Consider the following 20132-nt stretch of genomic DNA (forward strand, 5'->3'; position numbering starts at 1 on the left):
TGTCCTACATGACTCACCGGGCATAATGCCTAACCGCCACAGTGTCCGACAACCGCGACCCCTGCTTCCCCCCAAATGGCAACCCAACACCTTAACCCCTGTTGGGAAGGGTCTTAGCACGGGATGGTGAGAATCCTAATACCGCATGCTCCTATATGCAGTACGACTGCATAGTGCCTCCGTGTCCCATACCACGGGCCACCAATGCATTCGTTTCCAAGCCGACCATGGCATCTAATCTATCAATCCATTATGCACCATGATGTCCACATTCAACATATAACATCTCATTCAATTTGCATTTGAAAGTAAACATAGCACATATGCGCATCAATGTGTGGAATGACTAATCTATATAGCATATTCATGATGACATGACTAGATTAGATATAGTTATATGAATGCCAAACAAGTGCCTTGAAACAAGGCCAAACATCCTCTCTCCACTTACTTGTAGCGTACAAGGATTCCCGTTCGGTACGGGTGAGATCCGGAGCGAATCGGGTAGGATTTGGTGAACCTAACATAATTGAGCGGGGTTAGTACTCCACCATTTTAGAATCAAAATTAATGAAATCCGATGTCAAAATCGTGTTTAGAACGTCAAAAGAAGGTCACACGTCTGATTTGGGTTCGATCGGACATAAGGATCACCTTCGGGGCCAAACAGGTGGGTAAGACAGGTGGGCTGTCTACCCACCGGTTATACCCGTCGGTTAGGCCAGGGACCCTTCTGCTAAGACCGGCGGGTACCCGCCGGTTGTACCCGCCGATTAGGCCTGAAGGCCCCCTGCCTTCTCAGGTGGGTAGGTACCCGCTGGTTGTACCCACCGGTTTTGGCGGGAAAGACCTTGTTTCTTCCCCATTTTCTCCATTCTTTGGGGAATCAAATGGGGCTTTTCCCCACCCATTCTTCACACCTTCAAGGTCCTATAGGATGGTCCTAACCTAGATCTAGGTTAGATTCAAGTGAGGGAAACCATCTTACCTTCTTTGCTCAAGAATGACTTCGAACCCTTCAAATCACTTCAACTCACAATGCTTCTTCTACCTTGTCAATATCTCTTCAAATCCTTCAAGATCAACACATAAATCATCTATTAAACCTTAGATTCATCATTTCAAAGGGTATTTACAAGATCTCAAGAAACCATGCTCGAATCAAGGGTTTAAAGCTTGGGTATGGTGAATGTTCACAAAACCCAACTTTTGTTACCTCCAACTGTAGATCTAGAGTTGAAGATTACTCTCCCGGCACCGGAATGGCAAGATCTAGCTTCGGCGCCACTGAAATCCTTCCTTTCTTCCTCTTCCTTTCTTCTTCCCTTTCTTTTCTCTCTCCTCTTTACTTTTCTCACCAAACGTACGAGGGTAATAAATGGAAAGAAAAGAAATCATAAAGCTTTATATACTATTCCTACTTAAGTGAATAGTGTTGGATGGGTGTACCCACCTGTTTTACCCACCTGAGAGCCAAGACTCGGGATTTTGACCGGGTTCGGACCTCGGCTCGAACCCCACCCCAGGCATACGATGTAGCATACGTATATACCTAAAAATACAGATATAATACATGTTTTATCCGTACATAGCCTTATGGTAGGTGCACGTACACGGTTTGGGCACTCCCGTCTCTTCTGGAACTGGCTCGGACTTGTCGGGCCAGCCGGTGTTTAAGGTCACCCGTGCCATCATAGCCCATAAGGAACCTGTTCTAATTTCCTCTGGCTCGGTTCCTGCATGGTTAAACCGGTTCAACCGCGAAATCAGACCGGGTCTAAGAAGCGGGGTATTACACTTATGATCTTCAGTTTAGAGATGGTTGCAAGTTATATCAAACCGATTGTGAACCGTTTTACAAACCGTATAGAATAAACCAAAAACGAAACCGTTTAAAATCGTAAAACCAACAATGTTTAGAAACCGTGGAAACTGAAACCGTTTACTAAACGGTCATGGTTTCAGAAAGTGGAACCGTTTAGTAAATGGTGCGGTTATGGTTTTAGTCAAATAAATGTGAATCGAACCGATCCGCACCGTTAAAACCAAAACCGAACCGATTAACACCCTTAGCGGAAAGTCCCAACTGCCCCCATGTGTGTTGAGTATTTTCACGTCTAGCTATGTCTGGGCATGGGAATGCTAGACTTGCGGGGTTTCCTAACTCTTAAAGAAATAAGGTAGCAGTACTTATATATATATATATATATATATGTTATAAAAGGTAAATTAAGTTATCTTAGGCATCGTTTGATAACGTTTCTGCTGTTTCTGTGTCTAGAACCAGCAGAAACGGCTTTTTACGTTTCCGAAAACAAAAACATATTTTTTGGTGTTTGAAAAACCTGTTTCTCAAAACGTTTTTTTTTTTTTTTTTTTGCAGACATAATGCCACTGAAAAACCCAATAGTATCATCGGATGCTCAAAAGGAGAGAGGTTTCGGTTGCCTCTTTTTAGGTTTAAATAGTTGAGAGATTTACCGAGCACAACAACCTTTTTTTTCTCTCAAATTCATTTCTAGAAATGAAGAAACAAGTCTGACTTGTTTCGTCAAAATTGTTTCTAGAATTGTAAATAGGCATAAATTTTGATTTATATTTGTAGAAACAGGTGAAACAGAACAACTTTATCAAATGCTTTTTAGGTTGTTTATCCGTTCCTGGGAACAAGAAAACACAAAAACGGTAGAAATGGAACGTTGTCAAATGGTGCCTAAGATAACCCCTCTTGATGAATTTCTTAGGACAGTCCAAATATTTGCCACATGGGAAATCAAATCGGCTAATTTTTATGGACATGTACACCCAGAGGTTCCCTGTCGTAAGCTTAAATAAAAAAATGTTGGAGAAATCTAAAGAATACGAAAGGGTGCGTTTATATATATGAAAGCAAAAAAATACAATGATGCATAGACATACATGGGTAGATGTTTGATTGAATTTGAGTATGTGACAAATGACTAAGGATGTCAGCTTAGAACTAGAATAGAAAATTAAAATCAAAATCAAAATCACCTTAAAACTGAACCAAACCAATCCAAATCGAAGTAATTTGGTTAAGTTTTGGTTTCAAAAGCTACAATATTTCTTCATTCAATCGATTTGGGTTTCATGACTAAAATTGTTGAATCGAACTAAATTACCTATTTTCCCACCGAATAAGAAACCAGGTAAAATTATTTTCTTTTTTTACTATTTCAATCAATATGGATGATAATTTCTATTCATTTTTAATGATTGATAAAAGTTGGATGGATCATAGCCTTAACAAATAACGATTTTTTTTTTTTTGTTGGTGAAGATGTAAAAACTTGGCCCAAATAACTAAAAAAAAAGAACCAAATCGAGTCAATTAAGTTTTGATTTCTAAAATGTGTTACTAGTCGTGATCTGATTCGATTTGATTCGATTTTGATTTCTAGATTTTATATTTTTAATTGATTGAATAACCAAAACCAACCTAATTGACTTCCTTACAATAAATAAATAACTAATTCTTTTACAAAAAGAAAACTATCCACTTGCATGTGTCTAGGCACAGGTGTGAAAAAATTGCATTGCCCCCTTCCACCTCATGCACCCCAATATGCCTATATACGCACTCTCATTATTCTATAGGGTAATTTACAACGCCACCCCCTGGAGAATTCCAATATTAGAGGGACACCCCCTCTCTTTCACCAAATTAGACTCGGACCTCCTACCGTCAGTCACTGTTAAGTGAAAAATTAAAAGTACCATTATACCCTTATCATCAAAAGATATTTTTAACCCAATTCCTCTTCCCCCTACCTATAGTCACCTTCACCGAGACATCAAAAGCAGAGGTGATCGTTCAGAGCACCGAAGATCATGGCAGCGGCAGCATCAGCATCAGCGACGAACGACGAAGCTCATCTTCGTCTTCTTCCTCACGGTTTTAACATCTCTTTATGACTCAAATTCTTAGGCATATTCTTTTCCAGAAAATATGAAAGATGCTCAAGTGGAATTGGATTATTAACCCAATGAATGCAAACATCATTCCTCCCAGTTTCTCTTCAGAAAACCAAAATAAGAATGGAAATATTCCAATGAATGTGAACATCATTCCCCCTGGTTTCTCTTCAAAACGGGAAAAAAAAATCTGGAAACACCAAAAACCTAACGAGAGAAAAAAAAAAAAAAACCCTAGAGAGAGCAGAAACAGAGGTGTGGTTGGCGCCGATTAGGGTTCTTCGGGGGTGAGAAACGAAGCAAAAATGGGAAAGCGGGATGTGATCTTTTCTTCAACTGATTTCTCTATTCTTCCTTTTGGTTTGGCTGAATCAGTTGGAAGAGTTTGAGAGGGCAATCAGATTGAGCTATAGAAATCGTTCTAAGGGTAATACAACAGCTAGGCATAATCAATTCATTGCAGCCATAGAAGAACAGATATGTCATGTAGAAAAGGCGTTAATAGAATCCCTGGAAGAGGAAGGGAAGCAACCCCTGCGATGGGTAAACTTGGATGAAGAAGAACGTGATGATTTTACTTCATTTCTTTCAAGAACTCCAGGAACCTCACAAGGTACTAAAGAGGGAAATGATGATCTTAGACCTACCACAGATAACTCTCTTAAGGGGATTGATCGAAGGAGAAAAGTTGCAGATTTTCATATTGATCTTGCCTGCAGAATAGATAATCCAGAGTAAAGCTTGGTTCGAATGAAAGTAAAGCTGAGTATTTTTTTTCTGTTCTTCGATCTTATTTTTTTTTTTCTTTTTCTTTCTGATCCGTCTCCATTATATGATTTTCTGGTTTTTCTCTGTTCTTCCACCTTGTTCGGCTGAAAGTAGAGATGTTTTTTAACAAATGGAGAGTTAAAACCTCTTTCATGGTGATTAGAGCACTTGCAGCGGCCATGGTATCGGATCGAGCTTTGAAACCGAACAGAGTATTTGGAAGGAGAATTGAAACCCCCCACCGAGTGTTCAAAATCAGGATTTCAATACAAGAAACGAAGTGCAGAAGAATCGAAGGTCAGAGGCGACGATGGTGGGAGCACTTGGAGGGTCACGGAGGTGGAAAGTGAGATCTCCGGTGGGGGAGGAGGAGTGGTTCGGTGAGTTTGGGGAAATTCAGAAAAAAGGCCAAAAACGAAAGAGAAGAGAGAGATACTTAGAGCAAGGGTATTTTGGTATTTTAAATAAAATATTATTGCTGACATCAGCATAAAAGGTATATTCTTTAACCGTGACTGACGGTAGGGGGTCCGAGGCTAATTTGGTGAAAGAGAGGGGGTGTCCCTCTAATATTGGAATTCTCTAGGGGGTGGCGTTGTAAATTACCCTATTCTATATGCTGATATAGTGGCTGCACAAGTGGGGAGAGTATTCTTGTCCAAAAAAAAAAAATTAAGTCAAAAGTCAATTGCCAAAACCGTTACTTTGTTCAACTAGATAGGCAGTCCTGGAAACTTATTAAGACTTCTAAAAATTATAAATAGTTTATGGAAAAATGGTCGCAGTATGTGCAGAAAAATAAGAATGCGGAACGTCCGGAGCCCGGTGAATGTTCACTTAAGTAATATAATTGACACGTGTTAAATATATTAATCCTGCTAATAGAGTTGTAAACAGTTACAACTATGTTTAATATTATTAATATTTAAATAAATAAATAAATAATAAAAATCTCAATATAAGTGGATTCCTCCTTTGATTCTGCTTAGAAATCTCGATCCTCTCTCTCTCTCTCCTTGCTTATTCTTCAAGGCCATTCATTTTTTCTTCTTCCTTTTTCATTGGTTTCCAGTCTAGTTGAAGTTTTGTTAACAATCTCACCGAAGATTTACATCCATGGTAAATTCTCATAGGTTAATAATATCTACCCAATAAGTAATAATAAAATCCTTGATATTCAAGAGCTTTATTTATTTTATAAATTCAAATTTGTCCTCTGCCATACAATCCCTTCCTTGATGATTAATATGTAAACATGGTATTTGGATATGTGCAGCCAAGTCCCTCACATGCTCAGTGTTTGAAAATAGTTATGTTTTTTTTCTTACCTCATCCTATTTTGAGAGCAAAGCAAGAGAGAGAGAGAGAGAGAGAGAGAGAGAGAGAGAGAAAGAGAGAGAGATAATTGAGATTTCCCAGCAGAATCGAAGAAGGAGTCCACTTATATTGGATTTTTATTTTTTATTTATTTATATGAAAAAATATTAGACAGGTTAAATAACCATGTCCATCATCTCTCCACCCTAAACTAGGAATCAGTTATAACATAAAAAATTAATAGATGGTTTAGATTAATCTAATATTAAATGGACAATTAATATTAAAAGAATGTGAAAATAAGATTACAATATGTACTAGTCGCCAATAAATTATTCATTGAAAAAAAAAACCATTAAGACTTCTAAAAATTATTAATAAATTAGTTAGAGGATTTTAAAACTTTAAAGAGAAACAGCTGGGCCACAACCCACGAGTGGTATTTTTTGGGTATAAATTATTAATGAAGTAACCTAGTATGAAGATTTCTTTAACTTTAAAAGAAACAGCTGGGCCACGACCCACGAGGCCACGAGTGGATGTTAACAGAATTGTCTGATGTTTGTTCGAACTTCGAAGCGTATCTTAACAAGGATCAAACTCTTAAGGATGGAGTAGCGGTGACGAAGAAAAACTTTGTCTTTTTAATTTATTTGTATCTATATGCATGCATATGTGTCAACAGATAGCACTCTTTCTTCGTAATATTTTTTTCACTATTTTAGATTTGAGAAATGAAAAATATTGTTGAAAACAACAATATTGTAACTTTATTTAGTCTTTTAATAAATATAAATACTATTATTTATTTATTTTACATAGAAACAACATTAAATGTTGTATTTAATGATTTCAAATTTTTTTTATTCTACATTAAGTAACTTTTAGGAGTAAAACAAGAGACAAAAAAGTAAATTTACCCTCTTTGGTGGCAATAAGTTATTCCCCTTAAGAAAAAAATAATATATCTTTGAGAAGTGGTTCTCACTCCGGAAATGCGGCCTACGTCAATGCTCCTATGTGTGTAGATCTCTTATTCACAAAATAAAGGGCAAAGATGTCTTTTCACATGAAAAGAAGAGAGATAGACACTAAGGAGCACTAGCGTTGGCGACACTCTCAAATAAAGTTCTTTTCCCTATATCTTTAGGAGAAAAAACACACTGCCAGACTAGTGTTCACTACACCCAAACATAGCTGGGTGTGAAAAGACCCAACTACCCTTGCCATAGTCTAGTATTTTTCACACCCAACTGTGTCTTGGTGCGGGAACGCCAACCTGGTAAGGTTCCCTTGCTCATATCTTTATTAAGGTTATATGTTTGGTAACTCTATCCCCTTTTTTTTTTTGTGTGGCAAAAATGGTTGGTAACTCTCTTAAGTGTTTATAAATATGAAAGTAGGCAAAGGCGCAAAGCCTGAAATGACTGGAAGAGAAAAAGTTTTCTGAGCAGTCAAGGAAAGGTACACTAGCACTTTCTCCCTCTATCTTTCTCCTCACACAAAATGATCTTGCTGGCTTTTGATTTAACGAAAATGTTTGATTACATCTTTTCGATGAACTCCTAAATGTAGAACCCTCTCCCTAAAATATGTTATCAAATACATTCTCAATGCTTAATGCTTCTATGATAATAATGGTCATATTGAATTCTAAGGACAAGTACCTGCCACCATTTGAAAGGAAAACATCTGTTTAATATTTGATTCCATTCTACCAATGATTCCATTTCAATATTAGCATGGAATAGTCAAATTAGTTGAATCGATCACGTCTTACCTAAATCTATACATTTTGACTGAAAAATAAAAAAATATATATAAAAAAAGAAAACAAAAATTGAAATCAAAGAATAAGTTTTTTTTCACCAATGATTGATCGATTAGATGATTCAGATGTGACCCACCTCTCTCCCTAATTGTTTGTGGCAAAATGGACCACTCACAGTGGTGATCACCATAACCTTAGGAAAACTTAGTTTAAAAATAAATAAAAACAAAAACAATTGAAGACAGTGAAGATTGCAGGCCTTTTCATTAACACTAAAAAAACTGTTAGGTAAAAATAAGTACCTGCCCTTAGACATGGTTTTATCCATCAAAAATGATTTTTTTTTTTTTTGGGTGAAGAATCAGAAATGACTTTTCTATCATAATAATTTGTAATTTGATCATTTGATCACTGAAGGAAATTTTGTTTAGAGCTGTTGTATTATGTTAATTTTTGGTCCATTTTAATGATTATTTTTTTGGGGGGGGAATAGTATGTACTGAAAATAATTCTTTTAATATTTAAGGGACCAATTGCTTTCAAAATTAGAGGGCCGGCCTCAAAGCAAAGCTCTATTGCGACGCAGTGGTCATAGATTTGAACCGAATCCACAAAACAGATGTAAAACCATGTGCATTATGATCATCGCCTAATCCCACAGTGGCAGAAGCCTTATTCACTACACGCACCCTTCTACTGATTTCAAGATTATTGATTTTTCAATTGGTAATGCAAAATACGAATGACAATTTAAAACTTCAACTACCCAAATACAAGAAATGAATGCAAGTTGTAAAGATGGAACTACGACTGTAAAGGTGAAAAGTAATTAAGGAAGGAGACAATGATGGAAATGAGAAGAAATGAAATATGGCTGGGATTGAGAGTAGTCTCGTCAGGAAGTTGCAATTGAGGGAAAGTGAAGCTTGAGCCAGCCATTGGTTTCAGAGATAGAATTTCATCGAGTCTCGAATAGGGTAGGGAAGAACTATTAGATGACTGACTTAGGGAATGCTAAATCAAAATTTGACCATCGAAAATGCATTAGTGCATGCATCTAGTATTTGTTAAAAATTAAAAGCGGGTTATGGATTTTCTCTGTAATGTCACAAGTACAACACTTTCGAAGAATCTCGACACATATGTAGATGTTTTCATTTAGCAGCGGTAACTTCCTTCTTCATCAATGGAGGTGAGGGTTCAAAACCCATGGTAGGAGAACAGAATAAAAGAAAATGGACCTCCTCAACTCACACGATTGAGCAGATATAGGAAGTCATACTTTCGAGATTAGAAATAGACTTCTCCCTATTCGATTTGTAAGCCTAGTCACTTTAAGAAAAATATGCATCTCTTTTTTTTTTTTTTTTTTTTTTTTTGGCGTTGTATTAATAAGAAAAAATAGCCCTTAGATAGCCATTTCGGTTTTTATAATTCTCTATTTTTCTCTTTCACCACCCTCCTCAAAGAAATATAAAGATCACTAAATCAACTTTAAGAAAATAATAATACGAAATCGATGAAACCTCAAGAAATAATATGATCAATAGAAAAAACTAAGGAGAATATGTTACAGATACAAATATCAGTCATATGGTTGAGTTAAACCACCACATTTGATAGGTGATCAAGTCAAAGTTTTCTCCTAAAAAACAATATTTGGTGGAAAGTTTCCAAGGTAGGAGTTAGGATATGCTTTCTCCTAAAAATTATCATAGAACAAAAGTAATCAAAATTTGATTGAAATTCCATAGATTATGAAGAAAACAAAGGAAGAAGCTAATTTGGAAAGCTACATTTCTTGATTCCCACTTGACAACATAATAATAATAATATCATATCTTCATCATCTTTGTCACTATCATTATAGATTTAAAACATTAAGAAATAACAAAAGGATACATACCTGCATATGTAGCTACCAGCAAAAGATTAGGCAGCGAGTGCATGCATGGCCTTATGGTAATGGGTGGGTGGCGCCTCCACCACTGAACCGTCAACCCACGCGTTGCACCACCGTATCTTCTTGTTTTATAAGAAGTTTAGGTCTGACCCACCACATCTCAATACACAATCATCTAATTACTTCTACTTACTCACCCATGCATCTTTATGACTTCATGTCTTCATCTTTGATAGTGATGGAAATGTGATTTGGCCATTTTGATTGATAATATACATAATCTACAAAGTGGTTTGAATTAGGCATATGTCAATTTTTGGACTCAAATTCATCTGAATTAATGTTGAATTCCCTTAAAAAATTGGATTAATATTTTGGATGATAAAATGGTCTTGATCGCATGGTTATTGCGTCAGCACAAGACCCAATGTAGAGTTAAGGCATCGGCCACATAGGGGTAGGATGGTCTTTACATTTTCAAAGTAGTTTTGTCATTTTCAACTAATTATTTGTTGGATTAAACTTAACATGTGAACAGAGGATCTTGGGTTCTACCAGCCTACAAACTTGTTCTATCTAATTTACCAAGTAATGAAAAAAAATTCCTATTTAGAGATGCTCTATGAACCTATAGAACTAGAAAAAACTACTCCTATATAAACATATAAATAGAAATAAGTTGCAGAGTCTGGTGAATCTTCACATACATGAACATCCTTGGTCCGTGGATATGATATCTATTTTTTCTCTCATCATTTAATAGATGCCATATCCACAGATCAGGGACGTTCACGTACATGAAAATTCACCGCTCTCTAAGCTGCAAATATGAATATTAATGGAAGGAGAGGGTTCCCATGCCAATAGTGTAGGAAAACCTCCCATGCCATACTATTCACGATGCAAAAAACAATTTTATCAACAAAAGGCTCTTATAGTCATGAAGGAGAGAAAATGTCGATGGACTCAAATAATCAAGATACAGGTGGGTGTGGGAAGACATCCACACTGTCAACATGGGGATTTTTTTCCATTAATATATTAGATATATGTTGTGGAAGAAAGTTTCTTATCCGAAAGCATGGTCCCGTACTTGCACCTCTCTCTCTCTCTCGAATAGAGTACACATCCCCATCTGTTATTTTTGAAATTATTAGTCGGACCTAATATAGACCCCTTTTTTCTTTTGGGGGGGGGGTAACTACCATCTTATTCTAATGGTGGGGCTGGGGGTGGGGGGGGTGGAAGGAAAGATTTGAACCAAACCTAAGACCACCTAATAGGATGGGCTTTTACACTCCACATTCTTGCAACTGCGCTAGGTAGTTGTTCTCCAAAGAGGGGTTATAGGCCTCTACATCCTCTATGTCATTGCCCCAGTGCACTGAGCATCCAGTGGTTGGGAGTCCCTTAAAATGTGTGTCTAAATATTCATTGCACCAGTGCAATAACCGCAGGATATTCGAACTCGATCAGGATTATAGAAGCATATTAATTAATTCGTCTTACTTATAATGACATGTTAGAAATGTGGGTTTTCATCTCTAAGAACTCAAAAAAAAAAAATTATATAAATAAATAAATCAAAAAATTGAAAATTGAGTGGCCACACTTTTCCATTAAAAATTTAGGTTAAAGGAGAGTTTGGTAGGGGCCTTGCCAATATGCATTTTCTTTGGGGGGAACAAATGGACAAAGTAGTTGTAAACTTTGTCTCTCATCACAACTGCTCTTCCAACACTTACTGAGTTATCAAAAAGTTTAAAATAATAAGCCTTAAAGAGAGGTGTCCTCCTCATACCCTCCAAAGTTGCCATCAACAAACCCTAATTTAAGATTTCTGTTCACAACATGATTGGAAGAATAAACGATAGTGGGGATTATTAAATTTCCTATCTATGTAGTTGAAACAAAGCAATACACCATTGCAACAGTTTGCCTCATTTAATATAGGGAGGTGTCACAATGCTAGCTAAATGGTAGGGTTACGCCTTTACCTACCCTCCAAATTTGCCCTCACCCATCCGATACTGGTGATCGAAATTGACATTAATTGTGCAACTTCTTCTCATAAAGTGATGAATTAACAAATTATAATTTGTTTTAATTACTTATTAATTTATGTATAAGTTTTCTTAAGTCCATTCGATTGGGTGGGGGATTCTCTCGAGCTTTCAATCACATGGTGAAGGAAAACTTCTTCTTTGTTTTCTAAAATTTATTTTATTAATACTTAATTATTGAAAAGATAAAAGACCTTTGTTTGTCTGGTGTAAGAAACATTAGATGTGTCTATCAATAAAAACACATACGAAAGGGCAGCAAGATCATTTCATGTCTCTATTGTGTATGAGCTTTTCTTACGCTAGATTAACAGGGTTGTTTTCCCTTTTGAAAATTTAGAATTACCTAAATTCTAATCTAATTATCAAATCTTACCTCCTCCTTCTGAAAGTGGGTGGGACCTATCAAAAGACAAAAAAAGGATTGATCCGTTTAGATGGATTCAATCATTTTAGGTGTTGACTTTGTTGAGGGACATTTTTAATGTCTTAACAAGCTTAAGCATTTGGTAACAGAGATGTGGGATTTATGGTCAGAAACAGCTTATAGGGAATCTCCAACATTTGCCAACTTTTTTTTATTCCCTTCTGATAATCCGATTAAACTTTTGTTATTTACTTATTGGGTGAATGAAGCCTGTCAATTTGGTACAGGCGACATCAGCCCACAAGGCCGACATGAGGACGCACGGGAGCATTTTCAGTGAAAGGGGGTGAGGCAACTTAGTATTTTTGAGCCCACTTGTGTTTAGGCATGAGTGATTGGCAAAGTTCTTTCTCCCTTATTTATCTATGGGAGAAAGAATGTTATCCGTCTACGTTTGAGTGTGGCAAAGTTCTTTCTCCCCTATTTATCTATGGGAGAAAGAATGTTATCCGTCTACGTTCTTTACGCTCAAACGCAATACCCTATTTTCAAAGCTGTGAAAAGACACTCATACCCCCTTAAAAACAGGGCATTGTTTCTAAGCGTTGAGAACACAGACATTCTCTCTCTGTTATTTATTTCCTTCTTTGGTAAACGGACCAAGAAAGGAACAACATGGTCTAGTGTTCTAAACCGTGAAAATGGAACAGCATGGTACACTCCCCCCTATTGTACATGATCGCGATGGGCCACAGTGAATGGATTGCCTTATGAAAACTTGGTCCTTTACCATTTACTTTTTGATGAATTGAACAACTAGTTGGTTTGGATGATCATTAATTTGATAACCTCATTGTCTATGATCCAATGTCAAAGGATGACTCATATCCTTTGCAGCTGACAGTGAGTGGCAGTGAGGATCCAACAGCTGGGAGAGCCCTAGCATGTACCCCAACCATCGGATGCTCACTACCACTCACTACCTCCCTACTGAAGATTTTTGTGCGTCAAAAGATGGCCTATTACAATTCCTCTAACCTAATTGTATCAATCAAATCATCCAATATTCCAAGCCAACCTTAACCACCCATTGGTCTACATGCCGATTCAGTAGCTATGCAAGTGGATAACATTCTCTTGATCGATTAATTAATTAACTCACACACCATCATCTTTTATTTGTTTTATTTATTTTAATTTGAGGTGAGGGAGGGTTTGCAAGGGCATCTAATTGAGGATCAATTAGGTTATAATTGGGTGAATTATTGCTTAATTCTCTATGTGATCCATCCATCCGTCCATTCGGCCCAGTTACCACTATTGAATATCAGATGGGTCAATGTTGTTGTATATTCTAGAGTTATAAGAGTAAGGAGATATTAAAAAAAAAAAAGGAGGAGGGGTTCTACGGAAACATCGGGGTGGAAGCATCATTTTACCACTTTATGTGCCTAGGCGTAGGACTGCACAACCAGTAGTATTCATTAAAAAAAAAAGTACTGTTTTGTTGTAGAAAGACATGTTTAAGTTGAATACATATACCACCACAAAAATGAGAATAGGAAGATCCTTCCACACATGTACACAAGAAAAAAAAGAGGAAGTCCTTGTCATCTGGTGGTTCTCTCTCTCTCTCTCTCTCTCTCCCCTTCCTTTATTGGATTTGGTGAAGACATGAAGGAGTGAGGTGACTAGAGAGGGGACGAATATGGATTGAATGTAATTGGATTTGGATATGACTAGAGAGGGGTCGAATATGGATTGAATGTAATTGGATTTGGATATCCTTTGATGGGATATGAATAACCTGTAGATAGATAGATAGATAGATAGATAGATAGATATATATATATATATAGAGAGAGAGAGAGAGAGAGAGAGAGAGAAGCAAAGGCAAGGGCATAGGCCAAAGGTAAGATTTCTTTCCATGGAGCCTATTGACTATACAATGATTTTACAGCTAAGATGAGCTCATGACATGTGCTTAGGTCTTCCCGACCGTAGGATCACTTTATGATTCATGAGTTCTATGGAAAGAATTATAATCCATGAGCTCTAGGGAGAAGATCTGGATCTGCTGAGGCAAAAGTAAATCGACCAACAAACAGTTTCATAATATGGGGAAGACTGAAGAGCAATTGCTTGGCAACCGCACAATGGAAAAGCAAGTGCTTTACTCACAAAGAACAAGACATTAAACTCTCGCGACTGCTCGATGCTTCCCACTTATAACCTAACCAATCAAGTCAAGTCGTTTTCTCACCCTGTCAAATCAAATGAGAACATAATCCAAAAACCTGAGGAAATATTTTCAATTTCAGAAAGGAATTACACAATCTGTACCGTTGCATGAACAGTAATAGGTAACCAGATCATGAGTAAGAACTTAGAACAAAGAAGCCAGAGTTATGGAACCGGATTCTCTGTAGCACGACACGCTCTATAGCCCTAGATCAAGAGTTGGAAGCATTTTGGGCTATATGTTCAAGCCTTGGGTTGCATGTCTGAGGTTTTCCAGTCCTTAGGTTTGCATCACACACCCTGTATTGGGAAAAAAATCGTCTGTAATTCTGATCTCGTATAATTTCGTGAAATACCACCTTCAAGGGGTGACACGTGTATTAATACCAATACAATGGTCCAAATTTGATTTAAATGCCTCTTAACTGATTTAATGTTTTATTAGTTGTATCAGATCTGGACCATTGTATTGGCATCAATACACGTGTCATCGCCTGAAAGTGGTATTACACGAAATTGTACGAGATCGGAATTGTAGACGATTTCAACCCCCTGTATTACCATAGAGGACTTAGATTCTAGCTCAGTGACAGGCTGCCATGCAATTCAGCTCTAGTGTTAATAGTAGTTATTGTAATATTGCAATAAGTCGTGGCTCTTCTTACCTAAAAAAAAGTTTGTGCCTCTCATGGGTCCCTGATCTGGCCCTCTATCGGCCGTCAATGGTCTTCCCTGGCCTAGTGGCCCTTGAGCTACCATAAACTTATTAAAAAAAAAAAGAGTAGTAAATAAGGTTGAGATTCCCACAAGTCTCTTGGACAGGGAGAAAAATCTAAGAATGTCACCCTTATAACTTTAAGGAGAAGGGGCATTCGAAGAAAAGATGATTTCCGCTTTCGTACTTAGCCCAACAAAAAATGCCTAATTGAGAAATATAAAGAAACAAAAAGGGGAATTGCAACTCCTCAAGGTATCCTAAGATGTTCTAGAAATGAACACCCCAGATTGGGAGGCATTCCATCTGATGAGATCCGATATGGTTGGTTTGAGCTTAGAGATATTGTCCAACTGGTTCCACACATGGAGGTTAACTGAGGACGAGGGATTGGGGTCCTAAGCACCATTACTTACGATACACTGAACTGGGGAAAATCTATCAGACTTGGTATCATAATGGATTCTATCCCCATATCTGAGCACAAGAATTTCAAATCTGACATCATAAGCTCAATTTGCTTTAAGAAAACTTTACATGGTTTTCTAATGTTTGTTTGTACAATGTAAAATATCATTATAAGATTTTTCAATGCTAGTTTGCCATTAATTGGTAAAATTATTTAAATAATTATATAAAATGTCATGTAACTAAATTTGAATCATGTAGTTCCTACCATATAGTTGTGATCATGGATGGGCATGGCCACATGGGCCTACAAATAGATAAGCCATATGTGAATATATTGGTATGATTATTCACTAAAAAAAAAAAAAATTCTCAAAGTGGTGGAGGAGATGTATTTGTAAAGGGCACCCTATCTCCATGTGCGGTCATGTGCTAGCACACAGACCAATGGAAGGCCATATGGAAGTATCTGGGAGGGGGGTAGCATGGTCTTTCAAACCCGCCTATGTTAGGACGTAAAGAAACACAAGTGGACAAGGTTCTGTTCTCCATTCGTAAATTAGGATCTTTCTATTATGAATTGAAGATGTTCTTATAATCCCTAAATTCAACACATTACCTATGCATTTAGCCTGTAAATAAGTACTATAGATCACTACAACCTTTCTACTTGTATCAGGACAGAGAACAAGAAAAGCTTGCTTTACATAAAAAGTGTAATATTTCAAACTTTAGCTGTTCCAAGCAGTAGACAACACAGTTGTGTATAAGAAATTCCATTACCGTCCAATCTAGAAGGAAACAATATGGCATCCCAAGTGGGAGCCATGATGGTGAGTGCAGAAATATAAGGGCCACATAAACTCACCTTTGAACTTTTCTTGATTTGTGGTTCATACTCAATGATCACCAGATGGAAGAGTAAGTTTAACACCAAAGCAACCAAAGCAGAAGAAGTAGTAGACTTCTTCTTGGCCACAGAATTTGGTAACTGTGTGATCAATGGGGCATCATGAGATGATATGATTGATAAAATGAAGGAATTAATGCAGTGGATGAAGGAGTTATAGCCCATGAGATGAGCCTATCTGTTCCTGTTGGGAAAGTGAAACAAAGTGAGGCTTTTTCCCTTTTCAAAGTGGACATAATCCTCTGGGAGTGGCCCCCTTGATCTAGCTAGCTAGCTACCATTCTTAATAGTTCATTCAATAAAATAAAAAGTATGATAAAGTGATGAATGAATGGACCAGTCATGTATGAGGGCTCTTTGACAATCCTTTGGGTCAGGGAGGGAGATCAACTTCATTCTTCATGGAAAGCTACAAAATAATAGAGTTTGACTTATTAATGAGAGCTCTTTAAAAATCAAAGAGAGAATATTAAAAAACCTTCACACCTCTTAAACAAAATGAGAAGGTAAACATGGAGGAAATTACCTTTAGGGCAAGGGTTGGGCACACCGCTCGCTAACTGCATGCACCATTGAGAGTGAGGGAGTGAGATAGACACATGGCTGGGCAGCCTGACTGCGTACCTAGTGTTTTCCTCAATTTGGCATGGGTTCAGAGCATTTGGTCAAGACAAGCTTGGCTTTCTGTTACTAGATATAGGTATTCACGAAGTATAACTTCCTCAAGAACATTTGCAGGAGGGAACTTAAAAAGAAGTTTAACTCAGGGGATGCTAGGGATATGAGAGAACCATCAGGGAATGAAATGAAACATGACATTCAAATCAAGAGTTTGCAATGGCTTAAGATCCAACAAAAGCTTTTGAGTTGTATTGGATATTTTTGTGTGTTATTAGTTTCTGTTGCTCATCTGGGGGATTGGGCATGTGATGTAGTCCTTAGTAGGCTTTTAGTTTAGGGGTTTTTAATTTTTCTTCCGGGGCTGTAATTTCCTCCCCTTCTTTTAATGTATTTAATCTTCATCAAAAGAAAAAAAAAAAAAATCCAACCAGGCCTAATGCATAAAATTTTCTCAAGCCAATTAGCTTCACAAATCTCAAATTTATCCAAGCAATATAATTTTCTTTTACCACCAAAAGAAAAGACTAGTTAAGCTGGTGATAAGTAGTAGAAAGGAAGAATTAAAAGGAGAAGAAGAATGAACCCCAAGGGGGTAGCCGAGTTGGCAAGGGACCTTTGCCTTAGGAAGTGTGTGGTTCTGGGTTCGACTCCTCTTACCTCCTTAGGGCCACTCACACGGAAATGTTTAGTGCTCTTCATTGCTTTCAGTGAAAGTTGAATGGTTCTCATTCAACCCCGGTATGACTTGATCCATGCGGTTGTGGGGTTAGTATGGGCCCGCGTAACTAGTCAAGCCAAAGGCCTGGATACCCCTCCTTGTTAGAAGGAAAAAAAAAGAATAATGTATGTGAACCTCAACAGCAACCAAAAACAGCCCATGATGATCCTAAAACATTCTCAAGCCTTCACTTCTATAAAGTAATAGTAGCATGATCCCAAATGGGTTGGACCCAAAATGCATTTATTTGGATCCATAAATCAGCCAATCCAAAGTACTTAGACCATGACCCGATGAATTGACCCAACTTGAAGGAGTATATATTTGTACTATTGTCTTTCTATGTCAGTAAGTGAGATTTGGGGATTCAGTGTTACGTTTCTAGAAGAGAGATTCTTGATGTGACTTGTGTGTTCTTGAGAGATCTCTATTGTAACTTTTTTGTAAACATAGTGAATCATCTTCTTCTTCGCTCGAGGACATAGCATCTCTTTGCGCGTGAATCTGTCTTGTTTTTCTTCATTTTTCTTTGGTGTTTGCTCTAAGAGACTGGTTTTATCCACTAATCAAAGTTAGATTAGGAAACTATTACTGATCCTTCTAAGACATGAATCCCCAGATCTTTGTGCAACTCTACTCAGCTTAAAAATTACAGAGTTAAGCCAATGCTTGGGGATCCACAATTAAGACAGGACAATTTGACTCTCTGTTGTAGCTCTTGTCTGATATAATGTTACTGCTCACCATTTTCAAGTGTTACTAGAACTGCATTAGAAACTGAGATCCAAAACATGTATTCTTTCTCACTGTAATCATCCAGAATTTTTTTTCCGTGATTATACAGCTTATTATCCTATTACATGATTTCTGTTGATAATAAAAAAAATATATAAAAAGGACATGTTGAGTCAAAAAATTTAATGCACAATATCAAGAAACATTAAATCTGATTTCACTATCCTGACACCGGATAAGGGAGATAAGGACATCATGAATTTAGGGGATGGTATCGGATCGGTAATTGGATCAGATTGATGAGTGTCAGTCAATTTTGCCCTTCGTTTTTTTAAAAAGTACATTTTTTTTACTGTTTTACCCCTGAAACGATACGGGTAATCAATTCGAATCGGTCAAAGATCAGGGATTGGTCTCAACGGATATCAATACGATACGGCCGATATGACTAATACGATACCGATACTTGAAACCATGAAGCACATTTTAAATTTCACTGACCATGTACTTGACTTTCTTTCTTGTAATCACAGCTCTCAACTAGTTAAGAGCAACTCAGTGCACGGGGCTCTCACCATTGCAAGGTCTAGAAGGAGCAAATGTACGCAGTCTTACCCCTTGTTTCACATGAGATGATGTTTTCAAGTTTCAAGCCTATGATCAATGTGCTGTAATAGTGCAACTTAATCATTGCGTCACAAGCTCACCCATGGTGAACTAACCTTCCAAGTAGGACTTTACTCTCAATCACACAAAACTGAATATTCCAATATTCAACTTGATTATGAATGGTGGGTTCCATAGGAATCATTTTGTTACTATTGGGTTAGTGACTGTGCGAACTGTTAACATGAAACTTAATTATGCAAGCAAACAAAAAAATCAAATAGTCCCAATTGGAGGGACTTCCCTCAATCAGGAAAGTTTTCAAACCACAAAACATCCTCACGAGAGACTTGTAGGAATCAGGCTAGTTGGATTCCATTTGACACTCCCGTTCTCAGTATCTTTTTTTGGTGGACAGTGAGTTGCTGTTTATGAACAGCTGCTGATGGGCTTGTGCCTGAAACCCATGTGTTTGGGTTAAATTTGAATACTATGCTACTTAGATCACATGTAACACTTCAAATATTTAAAAGAAAAATTACATTATTTGAATACTCTAGCCCATTTATCAGATGTTCAAGATCATCATGTCTGAGCAAATGTAGCAGGCCCAGGCCCAACATATGGGGTCTCCTTCCCCACTAATGGGGTTCTAAATCACCTAACCTAAGACACTATATATGGTTTAGATAACCAATTTATTTTCAAAATAGCAAGGTTAGGAATTATGGCTTAAACAGGTTTGATGGCCAATTAAAACATTCTAAAAACACTTCACCAAAGTTGGATGAAGATCTGATGGTCAGATTTTAAGATACTGTTTCTTGATGTTTGTAGGAAACTGAAATTTCAGAATAACCAGTAAACTGATAGCGGGGAAGTTTAGGAGTCTAAACAAAATATATGAAACAACAATGTAACCTTATCCCAAATAAATGGGGTTGGCTTCATAAATTCTTGCTCTCCGATCAGCTATATTTGAAGTCATACGTGGTAGAAGGCCTAGGCTATGCATGTCTATCTTCACCACCTCTCCTAGGGTTATTTTAGGCC

The 20132-nt window shown here is 37.2% G+C and overlaps 1 protein-coding gene across 1 annotated transcript in view; it reads left to right on the top strand.

Annotated features, from left to right (window-relative positions):
- LOC122094782 overlaps positions 1 to 4674 on the top strand; it is a 15941-nt gene extending 11267 nt beyond the window's left edge. The window contains exon 2 of the mRNA XM_042665384.1: positions 4312 to 4674. Within this exon, the coding sequence (XP_042521318.1) occupies positions 4312 to 4674 (363 nt within the window). The remainder of the gene's footprint in view (positions 1 to 4311) is intronic.
- The last annotated feature ends 15458 nt before the right edge of the window (positions 4675 to 20132 follow it).

Source organism: Macadamia integrifolia, chromosome 12 (assembly GCF_013358625.1).
Source record: "Macadamia integrifolia cultivar HAES 741 chromosome 12, SCU_Mint_v3, whole genome shotgun sequence".
Classification (NCBI taxonomy): Eukaryota; Viridiplantae; Streptophyta; class Magnoliopsida; order Proteales; family Proteaceae; genus Macadamia; species Macadamia integrifolia.